Source organism: Atractosteus spatula, chromosome 4 (assembly GCF_055471065.1).
Source record: "Atractosteus spatula isolate fAtrSpa1 chromosome 4, fAtrSpa1.hap1, whole genome shotgun sequence".
NCBI lineage: Eukaryota > Metazoa > Chordata > Actinopteri > Semionotiformes > Lepisosteidae > Atractosteus > Atractosteus spatula.
Window position 1 is genome coordinate 11,150,334 of NC_142709.1, and position 23,599 is coordinate 11,173,932.

Sequence of the window (23,599 nt, forward strand, 5' to 3'; positions counted from 1 at the left end):
TCAGCTCACTGTTTGGTTGCGGTATCTTATGTTGCTTTTTTAAAAATTTTAACAGTTTTGTCGGCCTGCTTCACAAGCAGACTGACATTTCTGTTGAGTTCCCACTAACTTGTTTGTGGTTTGTCTCCCTAGCTTGCAGTGAGTTAATTACACCAGCTTTGGATCGAAAACCTAACAGCTTTGTGGCAGTTAGTGTGACTACTCCTCCTCAAGCATTTTGGACAAAGCACGCCCAGACAGAGATTATAGAGGTAAGGATAACAATAACTACGATTATTAATGACAGAATATCGAAATAAAATGATTTTAATGGAGAAAAATAGCTGATCACAAAGAGAAGGGAAATCATTTTAGAAAAAGATCTGTGGAGTTGATGTAAAAATGTTTCATTTTCATTTTAACAAGTTTTTAAAGTGTGCATCAATTCCTATCACAGACAGTAAGGCAATTTAGCATATTAATGCACCTGAATAAACTCTTCTATGGGTTAATGAGCACATGTGTCAATACTGTTAATAATAATGAAGAAAATAGACAGAGCAGGAATATTGATGTTCTTGTTTTTCATCCCACAGGGCACAAGCAACCCAATTTTTCTTAGCAGCATTGCCTTCTTCCAGGACTCTCTGATCAATCAACAGACACAGGTGAAGCTCTCGGTGTACGATGTCAAGGACCGATCTCAGGGAACGGTAAGACGTTGCTGTACTTGAGGTCTTCAAAACCTGGGAAAGCTTGTGGCACAAATATGACATGGACATCATTTGCCTTGTGGTTGTATCCACTTGATCAGCTCACTCCTTTGAGTAACTGTTCGAACATTGAAGTGTTCGACCTGTGATGATGACTGCTAACCTCTAAATAAAGCCAATTTTTTTTTTTAGTAAGTTGCCACTGTCTGTTTCTACACTTGTGCGCGAGAAAGGCCCTTCATTAATTTTTGGGTACTGTGGGGGCTGGTTGATGCTAGTTCTTCACCTCTGATTGGTGGATTGCCATTGCCAGTGGATTGGTTAGAGCAAATGGTTATGATGTCAATACTTATGTGGTTCACTAACTAATGACAGCACCATGAAATATGTGAAATCCCCAATACAGTCTTTTCTTCAGTGTTTCTAATGTGGACTGAAATTAATGAATATTTTACCATCTTATTACATAAAAGAATAAATATTTGGATTAAATGTAAAGTACTGGCTACAGTGGTTATAAAGTACAGTTTTCATATTATAAAGCACTTAGCATGGGTGAATCTGAAAGATGCATGTGCAGGAGATATCTGAAAAAGTGAGTTCTACATTTTAACTGTGGCTCCCCCTACTGAATGATTTGTAAGTAACTTTATTTTTATCATCCTTACCAGATGTACTTGCTGGGTTCTGCAATGTTCACTGTGAAAGAGCTATTACAAGAGAAGCAGCACAGGTTACACCTTATGCTCAGGTAAAATAATAAAAAAATAAAACTTTGATCGAGGGCATTTGTGCATGTACTGTAGGCCTGTCTGTAAAAATGGTATTGTTGGTTTTTGAAGCTTCTGAATAATTAAATATCCTCCTACAAAAGTACAAAAGAATGTAAGGATTGTTCAGTGTTTGTGTATTTGTGCCTTATCAATTGGATAGAAAACTCTTCCCACACTCCAGCTTCCCACACTGTAGCTGAACAGTCTCTTGCATGTGTGAGTGCAGTGGAGCCTCTTCAGGTCTCCTAAAAATACTGAAATACTTCCCACACTGACTGCAGCTAAATGTTCTGTCTCCTAGTGAATTTGCTGGTGACTTTTTAAGGTTGTAAACGATTGAATGTGTTTTCTCACTGCAATTGTACCGACTCCTGAAGGCGTAGGTGCCTCTTCAAGTTTTCTGACCATCTACAGCTCCTCCCGCGCTGATTGCTGCTGTATGGTTTCACACCTGTGTGAATGTGTTGGTGGTTTTTAGCTTGGTTAACGGACTACGACTCTTCCCGCTCAATCTGCTACTACAGTATGTGAACTACCACTGGGGTGAATGTGCTTGTATACTTTTTTAACTTTACAACACTAAATTCCCTGCTGAGAATAACTGTAATTTATGCTTCAGGGTCTTATTAACTTTATTTATATGCCAACTTTCAGTCATGCAGTTGCCCTCAACAATCTTTGTAATTTTAAACACAGATGGTATTACCAGTATATGGTGCGTTATTTGCTTTGTAACACGTGCTCTGGGTCTGTGTTCCTGCTTGGGAAAATTCTTTAAAACAATTGCTTTGAGCAGAGCCTTCATGAAAGAGTTTAATTTGTATTCAAACATCACCAGAGAATCTGCTGTCCTTCTGAGATGATACAATGTTCTTGCATATACAGTATACATGCTTTCTAACAGTGGAAATTAGTTCACATAATACTAAATGTTTGGCAAAATTACTGACAGTGTAATGGAAAGCTATAGGGCTCTGGCACAAGATGCTACTAATTCCCAGTCTAACATTAGTGAATTAATAAAGGAATTCTCAGTTTTTTCATGTTGTGGCAATCAAGTAAATTAGAATTACTTCAGTGAAAATAATAAAAACCTGTCATTTAGCTCCAAAATAACAGAACCTGTATTGTATGCCATGAGCTCCAGAATAAAACCCTGGAATTTCCTGTTACTGCAGATCTGCTGAAAATGAACGTGTGGGCAACATCACAATCATAGCCTGGCAGATGGAGGAGAAGAGAGACCAAAGGGCTCCTGTGACAAGGCTACCAGACACAATCAATGGAAGGGTAAATAACAGCTTTGTATTTGATATTGTGCTGTATATTACAACAAGCCGGGATGGGACATTTCATGGCAAATTGTCTCCATGGCAACATAACCTTTTACTATGTGCAGTTTGCATTTATGAAACTGTGAAAGATAAAATCTACCTGTAGAAAGACTAATTGTTTTTGTTTTGTTCTATTTATTTTTAATATCAAATACTTAAAAAATAAATTGTACATTATACGTATAGAAAGAAGCCTATCTCCTTGGTAACAAATGCAGTCCATTTTGTATCAAATGATTTTCTACAGATATATGCTAATTACATGAAAATGTGATTTTTATTTTAATTATTTTTTCTCTGTACAGACATATGGCAGTAAGAAGGCAAACCTTCAACAATTATGGCTTCCCAAATGTATCATCCTAAAATTACATTATCATTATGTACCAAATCTGTTTTAGCGCCCAGGAAAAAAGTGTTTTTGAATAGACTGCGATTTAACTTATAAACAAAGGTTTGACCCAGATTTTAAATAGGGTTATGTTGAGATTGAAAGCTTTGAGACTATTATGCCTTTTGGCATGAAGGGGAAGCAACATCCTGTTGCTGTTACCGTAACATTAGTTTTGTACAGGAGAGGGTTGTTAGCCTTGTGCCCAACCTCCAACATGGAGGACCCGGTGCCCGATGTGGGACACGAACCCACTACCCTTAGATTATGAGTCTCATGCTCAACCAACAGAGCTACTTGGGACCTATGAATGTGTACAAAGGAGTTAAAAAGAGTACTTTCATGTTTAAAGATATGTACGCTCTTGAGAAACCCGTGTCAGACAGGTTTTTTCTCCAAGAGTAAAAGTGTCTAAGCCGCTAATTGTATTGCTGGATTGAATAGATACCAGAGTTGTCTTAATTGTTCCCTGAGGTTTGAGTAGGGAGCAGTGTCAGTGTGCAGCCTGCAAAGTAAAGGTTAATTCCTTGGTGAAGAGTAGAAAGAAAGAAATAACACAACATCTTAGATGTTAAGCACCTTTGACACTTGGAGGCCCAACAGCTGTAATATTGTTTATACTTTCTTGGGAAAACGGATCAGTTGCATCCTCCAACACCTTTTTTTAGTAGGAAAGCACTGCCTTGTACAAACAGGCTTGACAGTATTACTTAATTGTTCCAGGCCTGTTTTGCTTCCTTCCCTTTGCCCAGTGCTGATTTTCTGTTCCAGTGCCACTAATTCAGAACTGTTATCCTTCTGTATTTCAGACAGTCCTCCCCGTGGACGAAAGCCTGACAGAATCCTTAGGAATAAGAGCAAAATATGCTTCTTTATGCAAAGACACTTTACTAAAGTCAGGTAGGGCCCAGAGGGATTTTTATTCCTGCTGCTTAGGAAAGCGTTAATAACCAGCTTCAGCTTTCTATTTTTAGCAATTGGTAAATTAATTTCCTGTGTGAAACTACACTGCTGTGATAACAAAATGGGTAAGCTGTGTAATTAAATACTGGGATGGGTTGAAGTTTTTTGGGATGGAAATTATTTTACTTGTGCTTTTTGAATCGCAAAGTAGAGCACATAGGGCAATCGGGTGTCCGCTGCGTGTCAGTCCACAGCCAAAGTAGTTCGAGTGATTCATTTCCCACTGAGGATATTAATTCAAAATGGATCAATCTGTCTTTCAAGATGTCTGCTCACATGTGCAGGAACAGCGCTTCTGTTAGACAAAAACAACATAATTGATAATTGCTACTACGTCTACATGAAAACTGTACATGTAACATAGAGTTCACATATTTTAACAATTATTTGTTTCTAATGCAATAAGTTTTTTTTTCTACTATTATGGCATTTTGGAAAACAATCAATTAGATGAGGGTAATAGCATGCTGAATCAGAGATACTTACAGTATTTCATGAGGCTACACATACAGTAGCTTGTATAGGACATATGAGAAAATAATGTTAGGCACATGTACTGTACATCTACAGTATTTTGTAAGTTGCATTTCAAAATCCTATTGAAAAATCTAAATTTACAATCGCTTGGTTTTGTAGAAAGGGGATGTTTTTTGACATTTTTGTCAAAACTGATTCTGATCCATTTGTGCCTGAATGTATTCCCTGGATACATTTCATTCAGTGCTTTAATATAATGAGATATACAGTACTTGAACTTTCTCAGTTGAGATTATTTTGAAGGAAGGTGTGAATCATCAGAATTTCCGAGAACCCTTTCAAGCTTATTCCTTAAGGTCGTGGTCCAGTGTGAGTACAGATTTCCTAGGGCTCTTCAATGCACTGGCACCTGAAGAGGTTGTTGAGGAGTTGTCCAGGTAACATGACAGTGAGCTGGTTAAGGTTAATATATGAGATGGAATGAAAAACTGCAGAAACACAGGCAGGATTGGATGCCCTAGAGGACCAAGATTGGATACCCATGATTTCTTTTAATCCTTAGTGTTTAAGAAAGGTTTATTCATAATGAAAAAATTCAAGACCTCAATGATTTTTATATTTTTAAACTGAAATTAATGTCAGATAAACTGCTACTTAAGAAGTCGTATACTGAAACTCCATTATGATCTCAGATTAAAACTGGAAAAGGCCTTGCTAAATGCTTATTTGGATTGCCCTTCTGTAAATTCCTCCATTTTCAAAGTAAAGTTAATGGAGGCCCTTGGGATTCTTCACCTTCTCTGGACCCTCAATTACACCCCCAAAACATTTCATTATTAATTGGACTCACATTTACCCAGGATAATGAAATATTTACTTAATGGGTGCCTAAGGAGATTATGATGCATAAATATAGAGTAAAAATAGCTCAGCCTCTCCTTAATTGAGCTGACATTACTGGCTTCTCTAAAGAGCAGTTGTGGTATATCTGTTGCTTTTTTGTGAGCTCAGTCAAATTAATTTTCAATGCCCTAAGACAGTGATTCTCAACACCTGGTCCTGTAGGAACACTTTGTCATCTGGGTTTTGCTCTAACCAAGTTCTTGGTCACAGGGAAATTGATTTCAGTTTTTTCCCCAATTCTTTAACACGTGTATGGGGTTTGTAACTGTTATCTTCCCTTTGTCTGCTGTGGTATTTCAGGACTCATCTCATTCAACTGTCAGCTTGAAATGTAAGCAATTGGGCTTCAGCAGAAGGAAGAAACATATGTTAATTGTGGGAGCTTGTCATTTGCACCCATGACTGTTCATTAAAATTAAGCCTGTTAAGAGCTTTCTACTCAGAAATAGCGGAGATTAAGCAGTCTGACATATTGTTTTATAAAATTGCAGCACCTGACTGTGACATCCTTGTGTGAATAGCTGAGATTCTCTTTCTCAGCCTTGTTCAAAAAATCCTTTGAAACAACTAAATATTTGAAAGATAACACTTTCATGCTGTATACCATTAAAATTAGATAAAGATTTATTTTGGTGTTCACACAAAAAAGCAAAGCCTGTATAGTTCGTTCCATGAAAATAGCTCTTTAAGTGATGAAGATGACATTTTTAGTTGTATTCTTTTATTTGTAGATTAATACTTCAAATATTAATCTACAAATAAAGATTATACATCATATGTACTGTGGTTTTGTCATTTGTGTCTGCAAGTTAATTCGGAGAATACGAAGGGCTTTTTGAGCTGTTGGACTGGATGATAGCAGTTCATGCAGTTACATATCTGGATGACGATACATTGCCAAATGTGTACATTTTTCTGATTTATTTTGCTAAAACTCAGGACCAGTGTAAAAATCCACTGTTCTCCCCTGGACATGCTATTTAGCTGACTGTTTATAATATTTGAATAGAAATATTACATTTTTAAATTTGGTATGCCTGTTTCCTCATACCTCTTGAGTCTTGGGTTTGATTTCAGACTGACCTGCCTTCTGTGTGGTAAATAGTTCATGAATACAAAGATGTGCAGCATTTTCATAAGATGTCCACATTAATCAATAGCCAAATCTAAAACACCGATAATAAAATAGCCTTAGTTTAGATTGTGATACAGATGTTCTCTGCTGTGTTTGAAATACTGGCTTACAGGAAAATAAAGGTGAAGCAAAATGCATTTGGGTTACTCCGTTATCCAGACCGCAGAGCCTTAGAATTGTTCCCAAATGTGTACCAAGCTTGTCATTAATGGATGTCTCGGAACTGCATTGCAGTAAAGCGGAGGCATTTCTAGCACAAAAAGCTCATATTTTAGGGAGTAATCACAAGGTGTGTGTAAATTTTCACTTACAATACACCTTCTGTGGTATAGTATAATTCAGTGCTTAAAATGGCTGAAGCTGTTATTTTCTGTGTTTCTGACGTCTGGGACTATGTCAGCATAATGGGAAATGGCATTATACAGATGACCCATGCTGTGAACAGAGTAATGGAGAGCCCAGATCAGATATTGCATGTGTTTCAAAGTATCCTCTGCAGAGGATCAGACCAAAATGAGACAGAAATGCTGTGATAAAATAATTGCATACATATTCAAAATGTAAAATGACAGTTTGCTTGAAATACTTTCATTGTTTAGAATTTTACAATAATAAACACATGTAGCCTGTTTCCATCAGGTCTCAGAAACTTAAGAGAGTTTGGGGACTCCTGATGCACAGCTCGAGCAGTATTGCTTGAGATGACCTGGACGGCTGCTGATGTTGTTTATTGGAACTCAGAAACTAAGGAAGGCTGGGCCTGGTCACTACAGGGATGGGAAACCCCCAGTCCAGTTGGTTGCTGTTAGTGACGTTGGTGGATGAGTAGATGGCGTTCATTGGACCAGAATTTATCAACCAAATTGACCAAAGTGCCTGTAAACACTTGTAGGAACTGCAGTCCTTCAGTAGAAAACTTAAACCAAGGTCCTGGCTGCTTAGTCATTAATAATCCCTGACTGTTTGTAAGAGTATGTGTATAATCTTATTGTCCTGGCTAAATTCCGTCATAGACTGGTACAATGTATCCTCCTTGAAGCTTTCCCTTAATTCACTTGTTTTGGAAAAGCAGGGCTGCTCTGGTTCAGGAGCCCATTCTCTTCTACAGTCTTGGTGAATTTGTTCTGTCCTCTATTTGCAGTATTTGGGGGCACCATGAGCAGGATGTACCGTTTACCCACCACAGATGGTAACCACCTGCGGATCCTGGAGCAGATGGCAGAGAGCGTACTGTCTCTGAACGTTCCTCGCCAGTTTGTTAAGCTCCTTCTTGAGGAAGATGCGGCCAGGTAAAGAGCGCGCTGTTCAATTTTTAATTTTTCTTGAAATGATTATGGATGGGTAACTTCTAAAACTGTGGTTTCTTTCTTGCTTCGGAATCTGGAGATCTTTCCACATCAGCCTTTTCATTATGTCTGTCACAGTTAAAAAAATATATAATTTCAGAGCCATCATTCATTAGTCATTAATTTCTCATCTCATCCCAAGTCTCAAAAAGATCTTAATTTTGTTGTCTAATGATCATAATGAAATGGGTTACAAACCACTAAAAACATTTGATGGTCGATTTTAACATCAGGTTCTAGTAGGTTTAAACCTTATGAATTTACTGGCCTAATGTTGTGGAGGGGCAGAAACAAGGAGCACATAGTTTAACCTTGTTAAATGTTAAATTATGCGGCCCTCTTACATGTATATAGGAGTGGACATTTCTCATTTAGTACCGAAGTTAATACCCCTAGTCTCCTACCGCATTAGCAATGCCCCTTTAATGACCATGTAATCAGGATCTCAGTTTCCCTTAGTTTAATTTCTCATCAAAAGGAAGGCCCTTCCAACAGTCCTGTGTACCTGGTCACTATTTTGTGGCCTGGTTAGGAAATATGTGTCCATAGCGAAGACTGTCACCTACTGGCCCGCATGCACCACTTTAAACCGCAACCGGGTTTTCTTTAATCCCAGTCCTGACCAGGCCCAGACTTCCTTAGTATCTGAGGTCTGACAAGCAACATCAGCAGCCATCCAATTCATCTTGAGCAATACAGCTAAAGCAGTGCGTCAAACACCCCCATGTCCCTTCCTTTTCTGTTTTTTGCTTTTGGGTTCATTTGGTTTTTTTTTTCCTGTTCGGAATGCATGATCATTTTTTCCAACTAGTATATCTCTGCTGAGAGAAGGGACAGATTTGCTTTATGTGATTAACACTTTGTATCAACACAATCCAGCCGGTTGCTGAGTTTGCTAACCACTGTTACTTCAGGGGGATCTTGGCTGGGGTAGCTCTCGGCAGCGATTCAGATCTCGTAAGCTCTGTGCAGTGCTGAGGGCCAGAAACTCAGAGCGTGTTTCTGTGCTTGTCAGGGTGTGCGAGCTGGAAGAGCTAGGAGAGCTGTCTCCCTGCTGGGAGAGTCTGCGCCGTCAGATCGTCACTCAGTACCAAACCATCATTCTCACCTACCAGGAGACCCTTACAGACCTTCATCAGTACAAAGGTCAGCACTTCCTATTAAGTCTCTAATCTGCCTTAGCTCAAACATGAAATTATTAACCAATGCTTTTCTGATAGCTTTGATAGTCTTTACTTTCAGGGATTTCACATTTTTCTAAATTATCATGTCAGAACCGACCTGGAGTACTGCTTTTTAACATGGCTATCATCAAGTTATCTTTCAGATATAGAATCAGCATCCAGTTTTTCTGTGAAACACATAACATGTAACAGTGTTAAGAGCACAGTAGTTCCAAGGATTGCGATGTTCCCATGATTTTCTCAGGTTCAAGGCAGACCACAATCCCAGTGCAACATGGGAATAACTCTCCATTTCTGATGATGCAGTGCTTAAATGTTGATTTGAGTCTAAGCATTTTTTCGTTGTTGCTGCAGCTTTGGGGCTGCTGTTTAGCCTTTGATTTGATGCTTTTGTAGGCTGGGAATCATGGTCACATCGGATGTTATCAGCAATTCTACTCTCATCCAGTGAACAACAATGGCAACACTTTGCAAAAAGGAATGGCTTCAGGGGGAAATACTTGCTCTTGTCCTGTTACCTTTATACAGATGATGAGCAAAATACAGTAATAGAAATATCTTAAAGGATTTTCCTAATTTAATTATACAGCATATGTTTCTGATACTGAAATGCTGTCTTTTCAAGTGTATAATCTAGTTCAGTGGTTCTCAAACTGTGGTACCGGCAGTGGTACGTGGAGTGCCGCCAAGTGGTACGCCAAATGACCCTGGAACTGTATCGTGTGCGCTGAAAAATCGGGACGGGTTTTCATATTTTGTATTTTAATACGTGTCGAATACGCAGCCTACGTACTACGATACAGTGCGCGCTAATACTTCAGTGGACACAAGAAATACTCTGTAATTCTATACCACTCTATAAGAATGCGTGCTACGGATGCAAGTGACCAATTGTATTTAAGAAAAGCTACTGTATCTCCAGCAAATAGGGAGAAAGGAGAATGTGCGTGATTTTGGAACAGTGCCAACGTTGTAAACACAGGAATGCATAGAAATACGTGCTACGAACGCAGGTAATCTTGTGAGCACGCGAAAGCGTGATAACAGAAAAATATTTAAGAACTGTTCTAATTTAAGAAAAATACACCGAGCGTCTCTGTGTTTCGCTCCCATGCGCATGAAATAAAAACTTTAAATAAATACGGAAATAAAAACGGAAACGCGGAAAAATGCAAGCTTGCGTATTGCTAAAGCAGGTAAGCTACACTATTTTTGAAGAACCTTATTTACCATTGGCAAAAGAGCTGACACGTATTATGTGTAGAGAAAAAGCTGCTAAACAGCTCGACCTGCTGCCCCCCCGAAAGACGCAGTCATTCATAGAATTATTGAAATGAAGGATTATATCAAAAGTACACTGATAGAGCGCGTTAAGATGAGCAGATGTTTTTCACTGCAATTAGATGAGTCTGTAGTAGATTTGGCCAATTTGCTCGTTAACGTTAGATACGAGTTTGAGGGCATGTCCCATGAAGACTTTCTGTTCTGTAAACCGCTACCAACAGGAACTACAGGAGAGCACATATTTCAGCTTCTGAATGAATTTATCGTAGAGAATGGCCTCGACTGGATAAAATGCGTCTGAGTTTGTACAGACGGTGCTAGAGCAATGACAAGCCGACATAGCGGTGTAGTTGCACGAATTAGATAGGTTGCTCCAGAAATTAATGTACGCATTACAACATCCACCGCGTGACCTTTGCCGTCAAGAAAATGCCTGACGATTTAAAATCTGTTAGACTCTGTTGTGAATTGTATCAAGGCTCGAAAATTTAATTCACATCTGCTTTGCTCAACTAAACAGGCTCACCCCTCTCACTGAAATGGTGCTTTTTTATTAGTTGTTGTTAATGTTTTTTTTCTGTAAAACACTTTGAGAAGCCACCTTTAAAGGCGCTATATCAAATAAAGTTTATTATTATAATATTTATTATATGTATGTGTGAGTGTGTGTGCACGCACACTCATGTTGGTCATTGAGAATTTCTGGGGTTCCTACTGTATGAGATGATGACTTGTAGGTGGTACTTGGATGCTTTGGTTGGATTAGGGGTGGTACTTGGTCCAAAAAGTTTGAGAACCACTGATCTAGTTAATTTGGTTGCTGCCCTTTTAGCTTAACTTTTATATTTTCTGATTTTTTACTAGTAATTGAATATTTTGTCATGTTACCATGCTGGCAAACACTGCCCAGACGAGCAGTATCTTTTGGGTTTAATGTGCTACAGAAAACCAGAACTGTGCACTGTGGATAATTACATACAGGTGAAGTCATGCTTTGAACATACGTCAGCAGTTTCTTTTTGCAATTCTTATTATTTCTTTACGTCACATTTTCGCTTGCTTTTTACACAAGGATGTTCAAGTATTTGTATAATAAAAGCTGACATACTGGACTTTCTCAAAATGCTTTTCTGCCTGTGCTTGTACTTGTTGGCACTCATGGAGCAACAGTGCGAGTGCAGAACACAAATGTTGTTATTTAAAAGTTTTAAACAAGAAATTAAATCTGATCTGTCTGTACTGTGTACACTATCCAAAAGAATAGAAACAGAAAAATCTGTGAAAATTTATAGATCAGAGAAAAATTAGCCAAAAGTGGTAGGCTAAGAATTAGACTGTGGGGGATTCTATGAAATGGTCATACATTAGTATTGAAAGAATACTGTACAATCATTAATTGTAGAGTTTTGTCTCTTTACTTTACTTCCTTAGCTCTGAATTTAGAAATGTAAAAAGTCATTGAGACACATGTATGACAGAAAACTTCTAACAGTTTTCTATTAACATCACTGTCTCCACAGGGCCCTCTTTCAAGGCAAGCAATCTAAAAGCAGAAAAGAAGTTAGAATTCATGCCAACAAATCTCCATATCCAGAGAATGAGAGTACAGGATGATTCTGGCTCAGGTAAGGCCAAGTTAATGCAAAAGATTTCTTTTAATTATGACTTGCTAGCAGTATTTTTAAATCACTGTTCCAAGGCACATTTTAAATTTCAGTGATTAGCAACAGATGAGCAGTGCAACAGGAGACTCTGTACCTTTGTGAAACTTGTGAAAGACAGTTGTTTTATCACTCCATAGCACATGAAGGTGTTATGCAACATATGTTGCCAGTGTAACTCATCCTCGCCCTTGGTTTGTCTCTTTAAAGAGCATGTAGTAAACTGGAAAGATTCTTACAGAATATAAATAGCATGAATTTTGGCAGTTATTCATTTACAGAGCTCACCATCCAACTAGAAAGAATTTCTGTATAAACTATCGAGATAAACAATGTGGCAGATTCAATGTGTCTTTGTTCTCACTGTGATGGAAGTCCTTACATGTGGAAAGAGCCTGTTGATACGGCTTTGATGTATTTTTGATGTAACCCCGTTCTCCAGATCACACATATGACATTGTAACGATTGGGGCCCCAGCTGCTCACTGCCAGGGCTTCAAGAACAGTGGCCTCAGGAAGCTCATCCACAAGTTTGAAGAAGCCAAAAAGCAGTAAGTCGATGGGATTGTTGTAAGAAGTGCTGTTGGAATAGCAAAGCTTGCATTTCTGAAGTTTTTTTCACCTTCTATGTCTTTAGATATTTCAATTTTTTTGAAGATTTTCAAGATTTTTTGAAAAAACATAACACACTAGGGTCTCGACATTCACGAGAGTTCGATGTGAAGAACTGTTGCGAAGAGCCAGTTTCACTTATAACCAAGTCCACCCCTATACTGTCACGTAATGTACTACAGCATCTAGCATGGAAGGTTAAAAGACATGCGTAACCCTCACTTATATGATATTTGAAGCACTAATGCATCGGCTTTAAAGTAATGAAAGTAACATCTCCTCTGTGCCTAGTGGATTCCTGCACTTTCTCTCTGCACCAGTCCCTGCTCCTTGATTAGCATGCCCAACTGTAATTAAAAAGGGCAGTAAATCTGTCAGTGAGCATGTAGAGTTGTCTCCAGTCTGTCATTCCACACACTGCTGACAGAACCTGGAGCGTTCGTTACAATACAGCAACAAGTCCACAATCAGATGCTGGGTAATGGGGACTTGGACAGGGGGCAGGGAGAAGCTCACACTCACTAGCTGGATCCTAGTCTGCTGCGCTTTTAATTTGAAATTTATCCCGCTCTTCTCGTCTTAAATCCAAGACCCTGTCAGCCAGACAAATCACAAATAAGTGAATTTTAAATTTGTAGATGGTGGAGACCGTACTGTACATGATTTGTTATTCAAGAAAATGGAACATGATTGGAAGGGAGTGGGGAGAAGATATAGAATTGCAGCTATTGTTACTTATTATCCCTTTTAAAAAAAAAAAAGACAGCTGTTGGTGAAAGCAAACCTTTTTGAAAATGAATAGCCTTTCAAGTTTTGCTTTTTTTTCTGTTTGGTCCAAATTTAACCCATGTTAATGAGTTTGTTACAGAACCACTTACCGAAGCTGACAGATGTACTGTAGCAGCCATTGGTTTCCTTTGTGTTATTTTCTGTAACTGAGTCTTCATTATAAGTCTACCAAACATGCTGCTCGTTCATATTTTTTTAAATACATATATTTGAAATGCAATTTAATTGGTTGTCTCTATCTAAAGAATTCTCTTAATTTTTTCCTCTAAAATGCTTTTATTAAACTCTTGTATCCATATTTGCATGTATACAGTACCTAGTACTACCTTTCAGATAAATTCATGTTACGTTCCATTGTTGCAATATATTTAAAAAATAACTTGATCTGTTTTTAATTTGTTAAATGTATAATTTAACAGCTTTATATATGTATAGAGCAAACTTATGCTTTATGCTTTCTCATTTTGAAGTGTATTGTTTGATGAGTATAGTTTGAATTTCTTTCTTGTTAACATTAATAATTGCATGGCGACATTAGAACTGCTGTTTTGGCTTTATTTTGCTTTAAATTGCTTTTGCCTCGCATGCTAGTTTTGCAATGCTGCCTTAAACTGCAGCATTCTGTCAAAAAAAGGTTTCTTATTTGATTGCTTTTTAATTGCTTGTTTGTTTTCTAATCAGCGTTTATGAGGAGGGTTGGTGAGTTCCTAGTATTTAAATTATTTTTTTCTTCAGTTATTTCTCCATTTTGTGCACCAGCCTGCATGAAAAACTTAATTATTTGTTTTTCATGCAAATATGTTTCAGCCTTTCTTCATGTGTTCTGATGTGGTCTGGTTTGACTTCAGTTGTCTTCAGATGTAATGTGGTACTTTCTTGGCATGGTGCTGCTTGTTCTGAGACTCCTTGCATCAGAATAGACAACTTATCTCAGTCGGATTGTGGTGAATGTCATTTTGCCTTGTAGTGGATCTTCTTTGAAAATCTTTATACTGTACTTCACTCTGTTACACAACCAAATAAGATTTGTAATGATATTTTACACGATTCTCTGAATGTGAGGTATTTCATTCTAACACTCCAGTGTTACCCAAAAAAGACAGTCTGGCAGCCTTTTTATTCTGTGTTAATGGTAAAACTGTATGAGAGCTGTATGTTTTCTTTCGCTTCACATTTGCACACTTTTTCACGATCAGTTTATTTATTATATGGAAGGTCCGTAAAGTTCCAGAAAGCGTTTTACTGCTGTACACAACACAGAGGTGTTTATTTTAGCTTATTTTAGCTTTTGCTTGTAATCTAACTAAATCACCAAGGCTGCTGTTTACCGATTTGCACAGTTGCAGAAGCATTGAAGGGAATTTGAAATAAGCATGTGACTGCTGTCTCACAAATGTCAATCAGGATATACTTTATGTGCGATGAGCTACTATGGACAAACAAGACTAGCTGCATGGCCTCTTCTCATCTGTAATGTTTCATACATGATTATCAAGAATGGTAAAGCATACTTGAAGTGTCTGCATGTTCACGTGTCTTGAGTTGAAAGTTTTTTAATGTGGCCTTATCACTCAAGGGCTCAAAATGAGCCTTAGTTTTTGCAGATTTTTCCTTTTACAAAGCAGGGCTCAAATTACAAGGAAGTCCCATCCTTGATTTACTTTAGTAAGTATAGCATGCAGGGTTCATGTTCCTTTGTATTGTATAAACTGCCAAAGCCTAGGTACGTAACATATCTTGGAGCCTGTTGCCTTAGGCATCTTGTGGAATAATATGTGAGTAGAGCCTTTGCTAGGTCAGTGAGGGATGTTTACAGGCTTTGGTCCTTGTGTAGTGTTTCAGAGTGTCCCAGATCTTTGTCATACATTTCTGCATCGGACTGCTCACTGCTAGTTCTGGCGTGCTTCAAGGGATCAAAAGTGTTGCTCACTAATGCACACCTTGCAAAAATAGGTTTTAGAAAGACATCTCAAGCTTGCTACCAGATGCTTTGTACAAATAAGCATCACACAAAAGCATAATCGGTTCCCGGGATTACAATGTGGATGTCATTTCAAGATACCTGCCTTTTAATTTGTCTGGTTGTTGGCATTTGTAAGCTCTGTGTGCTTAATTGAATGAATAGCCACGGTGTATACATATGCACAGTAAATGAGAGAGTCGCTAATCTCATTTTACTGGCCATTCCACCAGTGTGTGATTTGTACCCTGCTTCTGTCAAAGGAAAAGACAACTTTAAGTTCTCTTTTTGTATTAAAGAATGAAAATTGTTGTAGAAAACTGGCGACAATCATTGTTCTGTTGTGCAGCTCGTGGGGTTAACCTGACAGCTGGCTGATTTGCCCTTTCTAATCTCTAGCAGCTCCGTGTCTAGCTCGCAGTCCATTGTCTACATGCCACAGGACATCATTCGAGCCAAGGAGATCATTGCACACATCAATACCCTGAAGACGCAGGTCAGCTACTACGCCGAGAGGCTCTCCAGAGCAGCCAAGGAGCGCTCTGTTAATGGGCTAGAGAGGACCTTGGCTATTTTGGCAGATAAGGTGAGGTGGACTTTGCTGTTTAGATGCATTAAAGAAAAATAGAGGACATATTAACATATTATATTTCAATGCCTCTAACCGATCAAGGGTATAATTCATATTTGTTCTCTCTCTAGAATTACCTTGGTGTTTTTTGACAGTAAAAATTATTATTGCTTTGTATAGAAATTATAAATGACAAATAAAGGAAAGCTATATATATATATAGATCATTTCACAAATAACTTTTTTGTCATTGTGAATTTAAAGCAAAATTTTGTCAAAAAATATGACTTACGTATATTAAAAGTCTGTAAACCTACTTGCAGTAATACTTGTTGGGTTTTTTTTCTGATGTTTACTAAGGTCGGAATAATGATCGATGCTTTTCGACTTCAGTTTTGATGCCTTGTTTATTTTTGGGGTACACTCAAGTACTTTTAAACCTGCAGTTTCCTCTTCCATCTTTAGTTCAGGCATGATTTGGGTTTGCAGCATCTCCTGTTTTCTGAGCGTGTTTGTGTCACATTTGAATCGCAGACCAGGCAGCTGGTCACTGTGTGTGACTGCAAGCTGCTGGCAAATTCAATCCAGGCCTTGAACGCCGCCCGGCCCGAGTACATCGCCTCTAAAGCCTCACCCACCACCGGGGACTCCGACCAGGTGGTCCTGAGGAACGACCAGGATACTCTCGTCGCCAAGTGGGCAGGGAAGAACAGCCGCTCGTCCCTGCATGCCAACTGGCACGAGGAGGAATGGGTGGGTCAGCCCTGCTCGTCTTTGCTGTCCTGTGTGGCAAACAACAGCGGTGTTAATATTAAAGATAACTTCTTTTGTGTAGAGCACATAGTACGTAATCCTAAGGCGCTGTCCGACAGAGCAGTCAAATCAAAAGAGACCGGTATACAAAAATGAAAACTGTAAATTAAACAGAATAATAAGAGGAAGTAAAAAAAGTAGTTTTAAGACAGGATGTGAAAGTGCCTTGCACGTTCTGATCAGGCTGGGACCAACAAGACAGAATTAGGAAGTGAAAGAAGACCAGAGTCCAAAGAGCGTAAAGTGGAGTATGTGTACGGGCGTTAGCAGTTTACTGATGTAGTCAGGAGTCAAACTGTTCAAGTCTGTACAGCTGTATTTGAAATCTTACTCTGAAATCCCCAGGAAGCCCGGGCAAAAACGCGAAAGCAGCTGATAGTCATGTTAATTCGGGCAACAGAAACATGAATTACGAATATAAGGTGGAAAACACTGAGCTTGAAGAAACTACCTTTGAGACTATAAGGCTTAATTATATTGATGGTGATGCATCATTTTCACCTTAGAAACAATGTAGGAGAGCTAGAAAAAGTACAAACAGATTGTCATGATATACTGCAAAAAAAGTGTATGATTTAAATGAAGAACTGTACAAAGTGACAGGAAGACCTAAATTGGAATATTTTGCTGTAATAATTTTGTGGGTCACCACATAATAAGAACAAACATGGCTTCTCTGGAATTAGTCCAGAGAAGGGCAACCAAACACATTCCCAGGCTTACTGTGTCAAGTTGAAATTATTTTTTTTTCTTGACAAGAGTCTTGACAAGAGAAGAGAAATTGGGGACCTCATTCAATTATTGATTCCTCAAGGGCATTGACAACATCAACCCAGCGGACTTCTTCAGAATCAATTATGAAAGACAAGAACACAAATAATGCTTTGTGACAGTTTTAGGTTTTCAACCAACTAGCAGTGCTACTTTTATGTTTGTATGTTAACAGAATATGGATGATCAAAGCATTTCAGATCAATCCAGTCAGGCTTACTACTTTTTCTGTCTTCCCCTAACTTTCTATTGGTTCTCAAGGCTTTTTTTTATCATGGGATGCAGTCAAGGCGAGAACAACCAACTGATAAACAAAGCCTGGTTTTCTTAAACACAGCCCTAACTGTTTAATGCGATACTGCTTCGCCCTGCAGGAGAAGGTGTGGTTGAACGTTGACAAGAGCTTGGAGTGCATCATCCAGCGCGTGGACAAGCTGCTGCAGAAGGACCGCCTGCAGAGCGACAGCTGCGAAGATGTGTTCCAGTGCGACACCAGCAGCACCAGCAAGAAAGGTAACCTGGAGAGGCGAGCGTACTGGATTAATCCAGACTGCATGGAGGAAACTAGCTCGTCTTGTTCATCTGCATCGCCATCATCTGCCACACCATCCTCATCTTCTCCAGCACTCTCTGCATGCCTTGCTCACTCTGACAAAAGTGCGTATTGGTGAACCTTTTTTTTTTCCATTTGCTTTCTTTGAGTTGACTTTTGTAGTTACAGCCGTCTATGCCAAATATAAATACTGGTAAACACTTTGCAGTGGGAAAAACTGTTCTGAAACCAGCTTGCATTTAAAAGTAAATCCCTAACAAAGTGTTGCATGAGTGTGGAGCTAAAGGAAGAAACTCTCTTAGATTCTCCTTGAATCTGAGATAAATTCTTAGATTAACAATATTTTTTCATTTCACATGGCTTTCAGCAGTAGTAATTTTTATTATAATTGCAGTGGTCAAGGAATGCAGACCTTAAATCAAGGAATTAACCTTAGCTCTAACAGTGCAGTTTCTACTTTTAGTCAAATCCAACCATTCCGAGCTTACTGTCCCTATAAGTTTCTTTAGTGATGATATAGTAATTAACAGAATTTCTCTTCCTTGTTGTGCTGCAAACATTTGGCACTGGTAGGGGTGATTTCTCAAAAGAGCCCAATATTAAATAAAATACAATAATTTGGACACATTAAAAGGATGTTGTGGAAGCCATCTTTAGATTATTTGGTAAAGTAAAACAACAGGGGCGATTTCACATCACTGTGGGGCAATAATAGGCATTCATAAATGTAATTGCAGGTTCCACATTCTTATTGGTTAAACACTGGATGTTTTGAAGTAAGCTCCTGTTGTATAATTACCTAGCACATTCTGAAATGAGTTTGGGATGGTTTGTATGATTTTTGTTTTGCACTAGAATTTCCCAGTAATGTTCACTTGTGTACATAGGACGGTACTAATTAAATAAAGTTAGGAGCTCTTAAAAAAAAACTTAATTCCAACTTCTGTTTGGAGATGCTTGTTTTGTAGTAACAGGGCTCTGTGTGTATATATATGGTAAAAGTGCTGAAACACTGGTGATGTCCATGCTGAATCTTAAATGTCTGGTTTCTGTTGTTTTCCAGACAGAAAGGATTTGTAAGGTTGAAATAGAATATGCAAGCCCTCAGACTGTAGCTTTTCAGAAATGGTTCGAATACAAAGATGACATTCTGTCTTAGTGCTCCTGTTGTGCAGGTATTCATATTTCATAACATTCTTAAACCAGATTAACCCGAATAAAAATAAAAACTCACAGGAGCAAACTTTCACTATATTCAAACCAAAGTCCCTTGCTTCTGTCAGCATGCAATTTTTTTTTCTTTAAGCATCCTCTCAGTGTTGTGCTGGGGTGCAGGTTTACAGCATGATTTGATAACTCAAGATCATTTTTCACAATGTGACTAACACTGCTTTAGTTTTTTTTAACCTTGAACTGTGGTTGCCAATACACACCGCTATTCATTTAAAAATGTATGTATACACTGTTTTTCCTTAGTTCCTCCTGTTACGTACTGTATGTTTATTTAGTTTTTTTGTTGTTCACATACTATATGTTAACTGTTCCTCTTAAATTGCAAAGTACTGGTGCATTTGGGTAGCTCACAGAAAAATGCGATAACCTACTAGTGAAGGCCTTTTGTTTCGAAACATTTATTCACACATCAGGTTTGTGTTTATCAGGTAATCAGGTAAGTAAATGTTTTGTGCAGTAAGATATTTTAAGGCTAGCATATTGGAAACATCTCCAGCATCTGCATTTGTGCATAGTGAGAACAGTTTACATAAGAAATGTGAAACATCGAAAAACATTTATTTTGCTCAAAACAAGACCCTTGAAAATGTTTACTGTTATTTTGGGGGAGAAGGGTACAGAGGGATCCAGGGCACTGGTAGCTTTTCTTCAGTGACAAGCAGTTGAATGGCAGTTGAATCTGTGGCTTTGTGAATAATTCTCTATATAAACAGCATTAACCATCTTTTAACTAATCTTAGTGTTTAAATGTTGAGTAGGTAGATATATTAGCTATTTTTATATATCATATTACATTTTGTTTAAATGTTTAATTAGGTGTATTGCATTTATTCTGTTATATATACACTAAATCATAGTGTGAAATCAGACCACAATAAAAAGTAAACTACAGAAACTGTGCATCTTCAATTATTATTGCATTCATGCAGACTGTAGCTCAGAAGGATATATAGAGACTGAATATAATTTAAAAACATGGTTTTATGAAATACTGTGGGTTAGAACAGTAGTCCTGGTCTTCAGCAAGGCAGCTGGGTGTAAATTGTTAATGAGGGAGTTCTTGAAGTGGGGTTTATTCTGAAGGAATAGGGTTTGGATTGCCAGTGTGCACTCAAAAGGGTTGTTGTCTGATGATTGTTCAGCAATGGTTGCTTTTGCTAGGGCTGCATTTTCCTAATCCGTGTCTCGTGACCAGTCTCTCTGTATCTCTGAAAAGCTTTGCTGCTCCCACAGTATTTCCTTCCATTTTCTCAGCTTGTGCAGCAAGCACTGCTACTGAGAAACTGACAAGCAAAATACCTTGCTTTGCTTCATAATTGTTGTTTTAGGCTTTTCTCATCTCAATTATGTTAAACTTAGGTTTGGTTCAATGCAAATAGTAATTCCCTTACACATATCAAATGCTATACATTACTTAATCATACATTAAGTAATTTGTGGTTGAGTTACAGTAAGTGAGTTTCTATCTACAGACACCTTGAAGAGTTATAGTATGTTCTGTTCTGGCATTTATCTCAGAGAAGTGGTTCAACCAAACTTCCTTGACATTACTCAGTTTTTAAGTTATTTGAATACTTACTTCAATCCTAGTTTGAGTAGTAGGATTCTCACATGAAGTTCTTGTCACCTGCAAGCTCACACACACACACTTGTTCACATGGATCAGGACAGACCAGGCAATACAATTACTTGGTTCCGCGACATAATGACACGGCGGTGATGTCTGACAAAAAGGCGGATCCAGTGAACCAAGATAAGAACTCCCATTTTCTTGAGTGGTCTCTGTACTTTCACACGTTTCAAGGTTTTATTTTTCCTCTGGCTTTTTTTCCCCCCCTACAGATTCTCTCACATAGGCATATCCGTTTCTCTTTGAACATACCAGCCTGCTCTTTGCTTTGTTATTGCCTTTTTCGACTGCTCAGTTGAAGCTCAGTTTAGCTCCGAGTGCAGCCAGTGTTTTCAGAGCTGCCCATGTTGACAATGCTGCTTCCTAACCATGCATGTTGCGCCTCCATTTTTGTTTAGATTGCAGCCCCCCTGCTGAGGAGGCCTCTCCAGGTATGTGCTCTTTCCATTCAGCACTTCTGCTTCAGGGCGCGTCTCCTTCTGTTGCTGCAAGGCAGTGCTTCCGCTAGATTCAAGCAGTTCCCTGCTCCTTGGTGCTTAGAAAAAGAAGGCGCCCTCGTGACGTTTGTTTTCCTTTTCCAGTGGAACTGATGACTGCAAGTACAGGGTTGTGCTGAAGGCAAACTCAAACAGGAATAATCTCCCTTTTGAACATTCTCTTTGGGTCCTGCATTTAACTTTTAGGAGCTTTAAATTCCCATTACGTCCCTTTTATTATGTGCTTTGAATATTTTAAAATATAAAATATAAAAATATTTTTATATTTTAAAATATAAAATATAAAAATATTTTTATATTTTAGTCTTCTTTGTGTCTGAGGCAGTTGATAATTATACTATCAGGTTTGGGTTTTTTGTATTTTCAATAACCGTTTTATGACAGTTGAATTACAAGTACAGTATATTTTATTTGTAAATGTAGCCTTTGTTTTCAATTTTACTAATGTTTGAACAGGGCATCTCGTATCTTACACAAGCTGGAGCAGGAATAAGACACGGTGATTATTTCTGAGTTCATCTCGGTCCCAGACATTTCTTAAAATACATAAAAGTTCAAATGTATAAAGTGTCTTTTGCAGCTATGTTGAAGTTTCCTAATTATTTTATCTTTTGACTGTTACTACTGTTACTTATAACATAATCATGTGGATACGTTTTTTGTCATTAACTATTTTTAAATCTCACAACTGGTCAGATTAATTTAATTAATTTTGAGTTGTTCCACATCTTGGAGATTCACTGCACATAGAAGGGACTGCTGTGATTATAGATGAAGCCCTGTTGGTTTTTACATGCTACACCTGGAAGCTTAAAAAACAGTTTTGCTTCCTCTGTGTGTCTACAAGACAGTTCTACTCATGTGATGACCATGATACCAGACATGCTGTCTAGGTTAATTGGCATTATTAAATTGTCCCCGGTGTGCATGTTCCCTGTGATTGACTGGCACCTGCTGAGCTAGGCTCCAACTCATTGCGACCAGTTTTGGAATGAGCGGTTCTTGAAATTGGATGATTCATTTTTTGGAGATTATTCCCATGAAAGTCTCAGTATTCTCCACTTGTTAATTACAGTGTCTCAGATAGGAGCCGGTATCGTAGTGTAATTACTGGGTTTTATTGCAAGTTAAAGAGTATTCCCATTTTTCAGAGAAACTGCTAACATTTGCTTAATTGCGTAATTAGGATTTAGAGAATGAAGGAATCAGGTGGTTCTGTGTTTTTGATGACGGAATAGGGAGAGAATGTTTAACTAATCCAGTCTTGTCCTTCCAGGGGAGTGGAGTGAGGCCTTATATCCTTTGCTCACAACTCTTACTGAATGTGTAGCCATGATGAGCGATAAAGCTAAAAAGTCAATGGTCTTCCTGTTGATGCAAGACACTGCCCCCACAATCGCCATGGACTTGAGCCTGCAGTATCGAAGGGATGTTGTCTTTTGTCAGACAGTGAGTAAAACAAATGTCCAGTCACTGGATTTTGAGACAAAACATTTTTCGGGGATGTATCTTATTGAAAGATTCAGTCTTCACTGAATCACGTTTCATCTGCTGTAATTGTTTTATGAGTTCATTGCGAAACATCATCATCTCTCATTAATATATGTATGTATTTCTCTTTCAGCTTACAGCCCTTATTTGTGGATTTATAATCAAACTAAGAAACTGTCTTCGTGATGATGGATTCTTGCGTCAACTGCATACCATTGGCTTGCTGGCTCAGTTTGAGAGTCTGCTTAGTACCTACGGTAACAAAAATTAAAGCAGTAAATGTGGGAGACAATGTTACATTTTGTTGTTAGTAAAGTACAGCAGCAGCTTTTGGGGAAAAAAAAACGATTAAAGCTAATAGATGTTTCCTATAGTGATTGTTTTTTGACATGACCATAAACCTGCCAATAAGGCACTGAAAATGTGTGAAGATTTTAATTAAATACTTTACTAAAGAAATACTTTTTTAAAGAATAAATTACTTTAACATTTTAATTAAAAAACACACTATCAATAGTGACAGTGTATTTTTATTA

The 23,599-nt window shown here is 38.1% G+C and overlaps 1 protein-coding gene across 4 annotated transcripts in view; it reads left to right on the forward strand.

The window, feature by feature from the left end:
• Positions 1 to 23,599, forward strand: part of LOC148835812 (inositol polyphosphate-4-phosphatase type I A) — a 77,466-nt gene that overhangs the window by 38,615 nt on the left and 15,252 nt on the right. Inside the window, exons 5-20 of one of the 4 annotated variants that reach the window (XM_088912434.1) lie at positions 133 to 251; positions 576 to 692; positions 1,364 to 1,443; positions 2,644 to 2,755; positions 4,000 to 4,090; positions 7,810 to 7,957; positions 9,030 to 9,160; positions 12,003 to 12,107; positions 12,586 to 12,694; positions 14,226 to 14,243; positions 15,904 to 16,090; positions 16,610 to 16,828; positions 18,034 to 18,316; positions 21,474 to 21,506; positions 22,849 to 23,021; positions 23,197 to 23,320. In XM_088912434.1, the coding sequence (XP_088768560.1) occupies positions 133 to 251; positions 576 to 692; positions 1,364 to 1,443; positions 2,644 to 2,755; positions 4,000 to 4,090; positions 7,810 to 7,957; positions 9,030 to 9,160; positions 12,003 to 12,107; positions 12,586 to 12,694; positions 14,226 to 14,243; positions 15,904 to 16,090; positions 16,610 to 16,828; positions 18,034 to 18,316; positions 21,474 to 21,506; positions 22,849 to 23,021; positions 23,197 to 23,320 (2,049 nt within the window). The remainder of the gene's footprint in view (positions 1 to 132; positions 252 to 575; positions 693 to 1,363; positions 1,444 to 2,643; positions 2,756 to 3,999; positions 4,091 to 7,809; positions 7,958 to 9,029; positions 9,161 to 12,002; positions 12,108 to 12,585; positions 12,695 to 14,225; positions 14,244 to 15,903; positions 16,091 to 16,609; positions 16,829 to 18,033; positions 18,317 to 21,473; positions 21,507 to 22,848; positions 23,022 to 23,196; positions 23,321 to 23,599) is intronic. The other 3 variants (XM_088912432.1, XM_088912431.1, XM_088912433.1) reach the window with 3 other exon arrangements.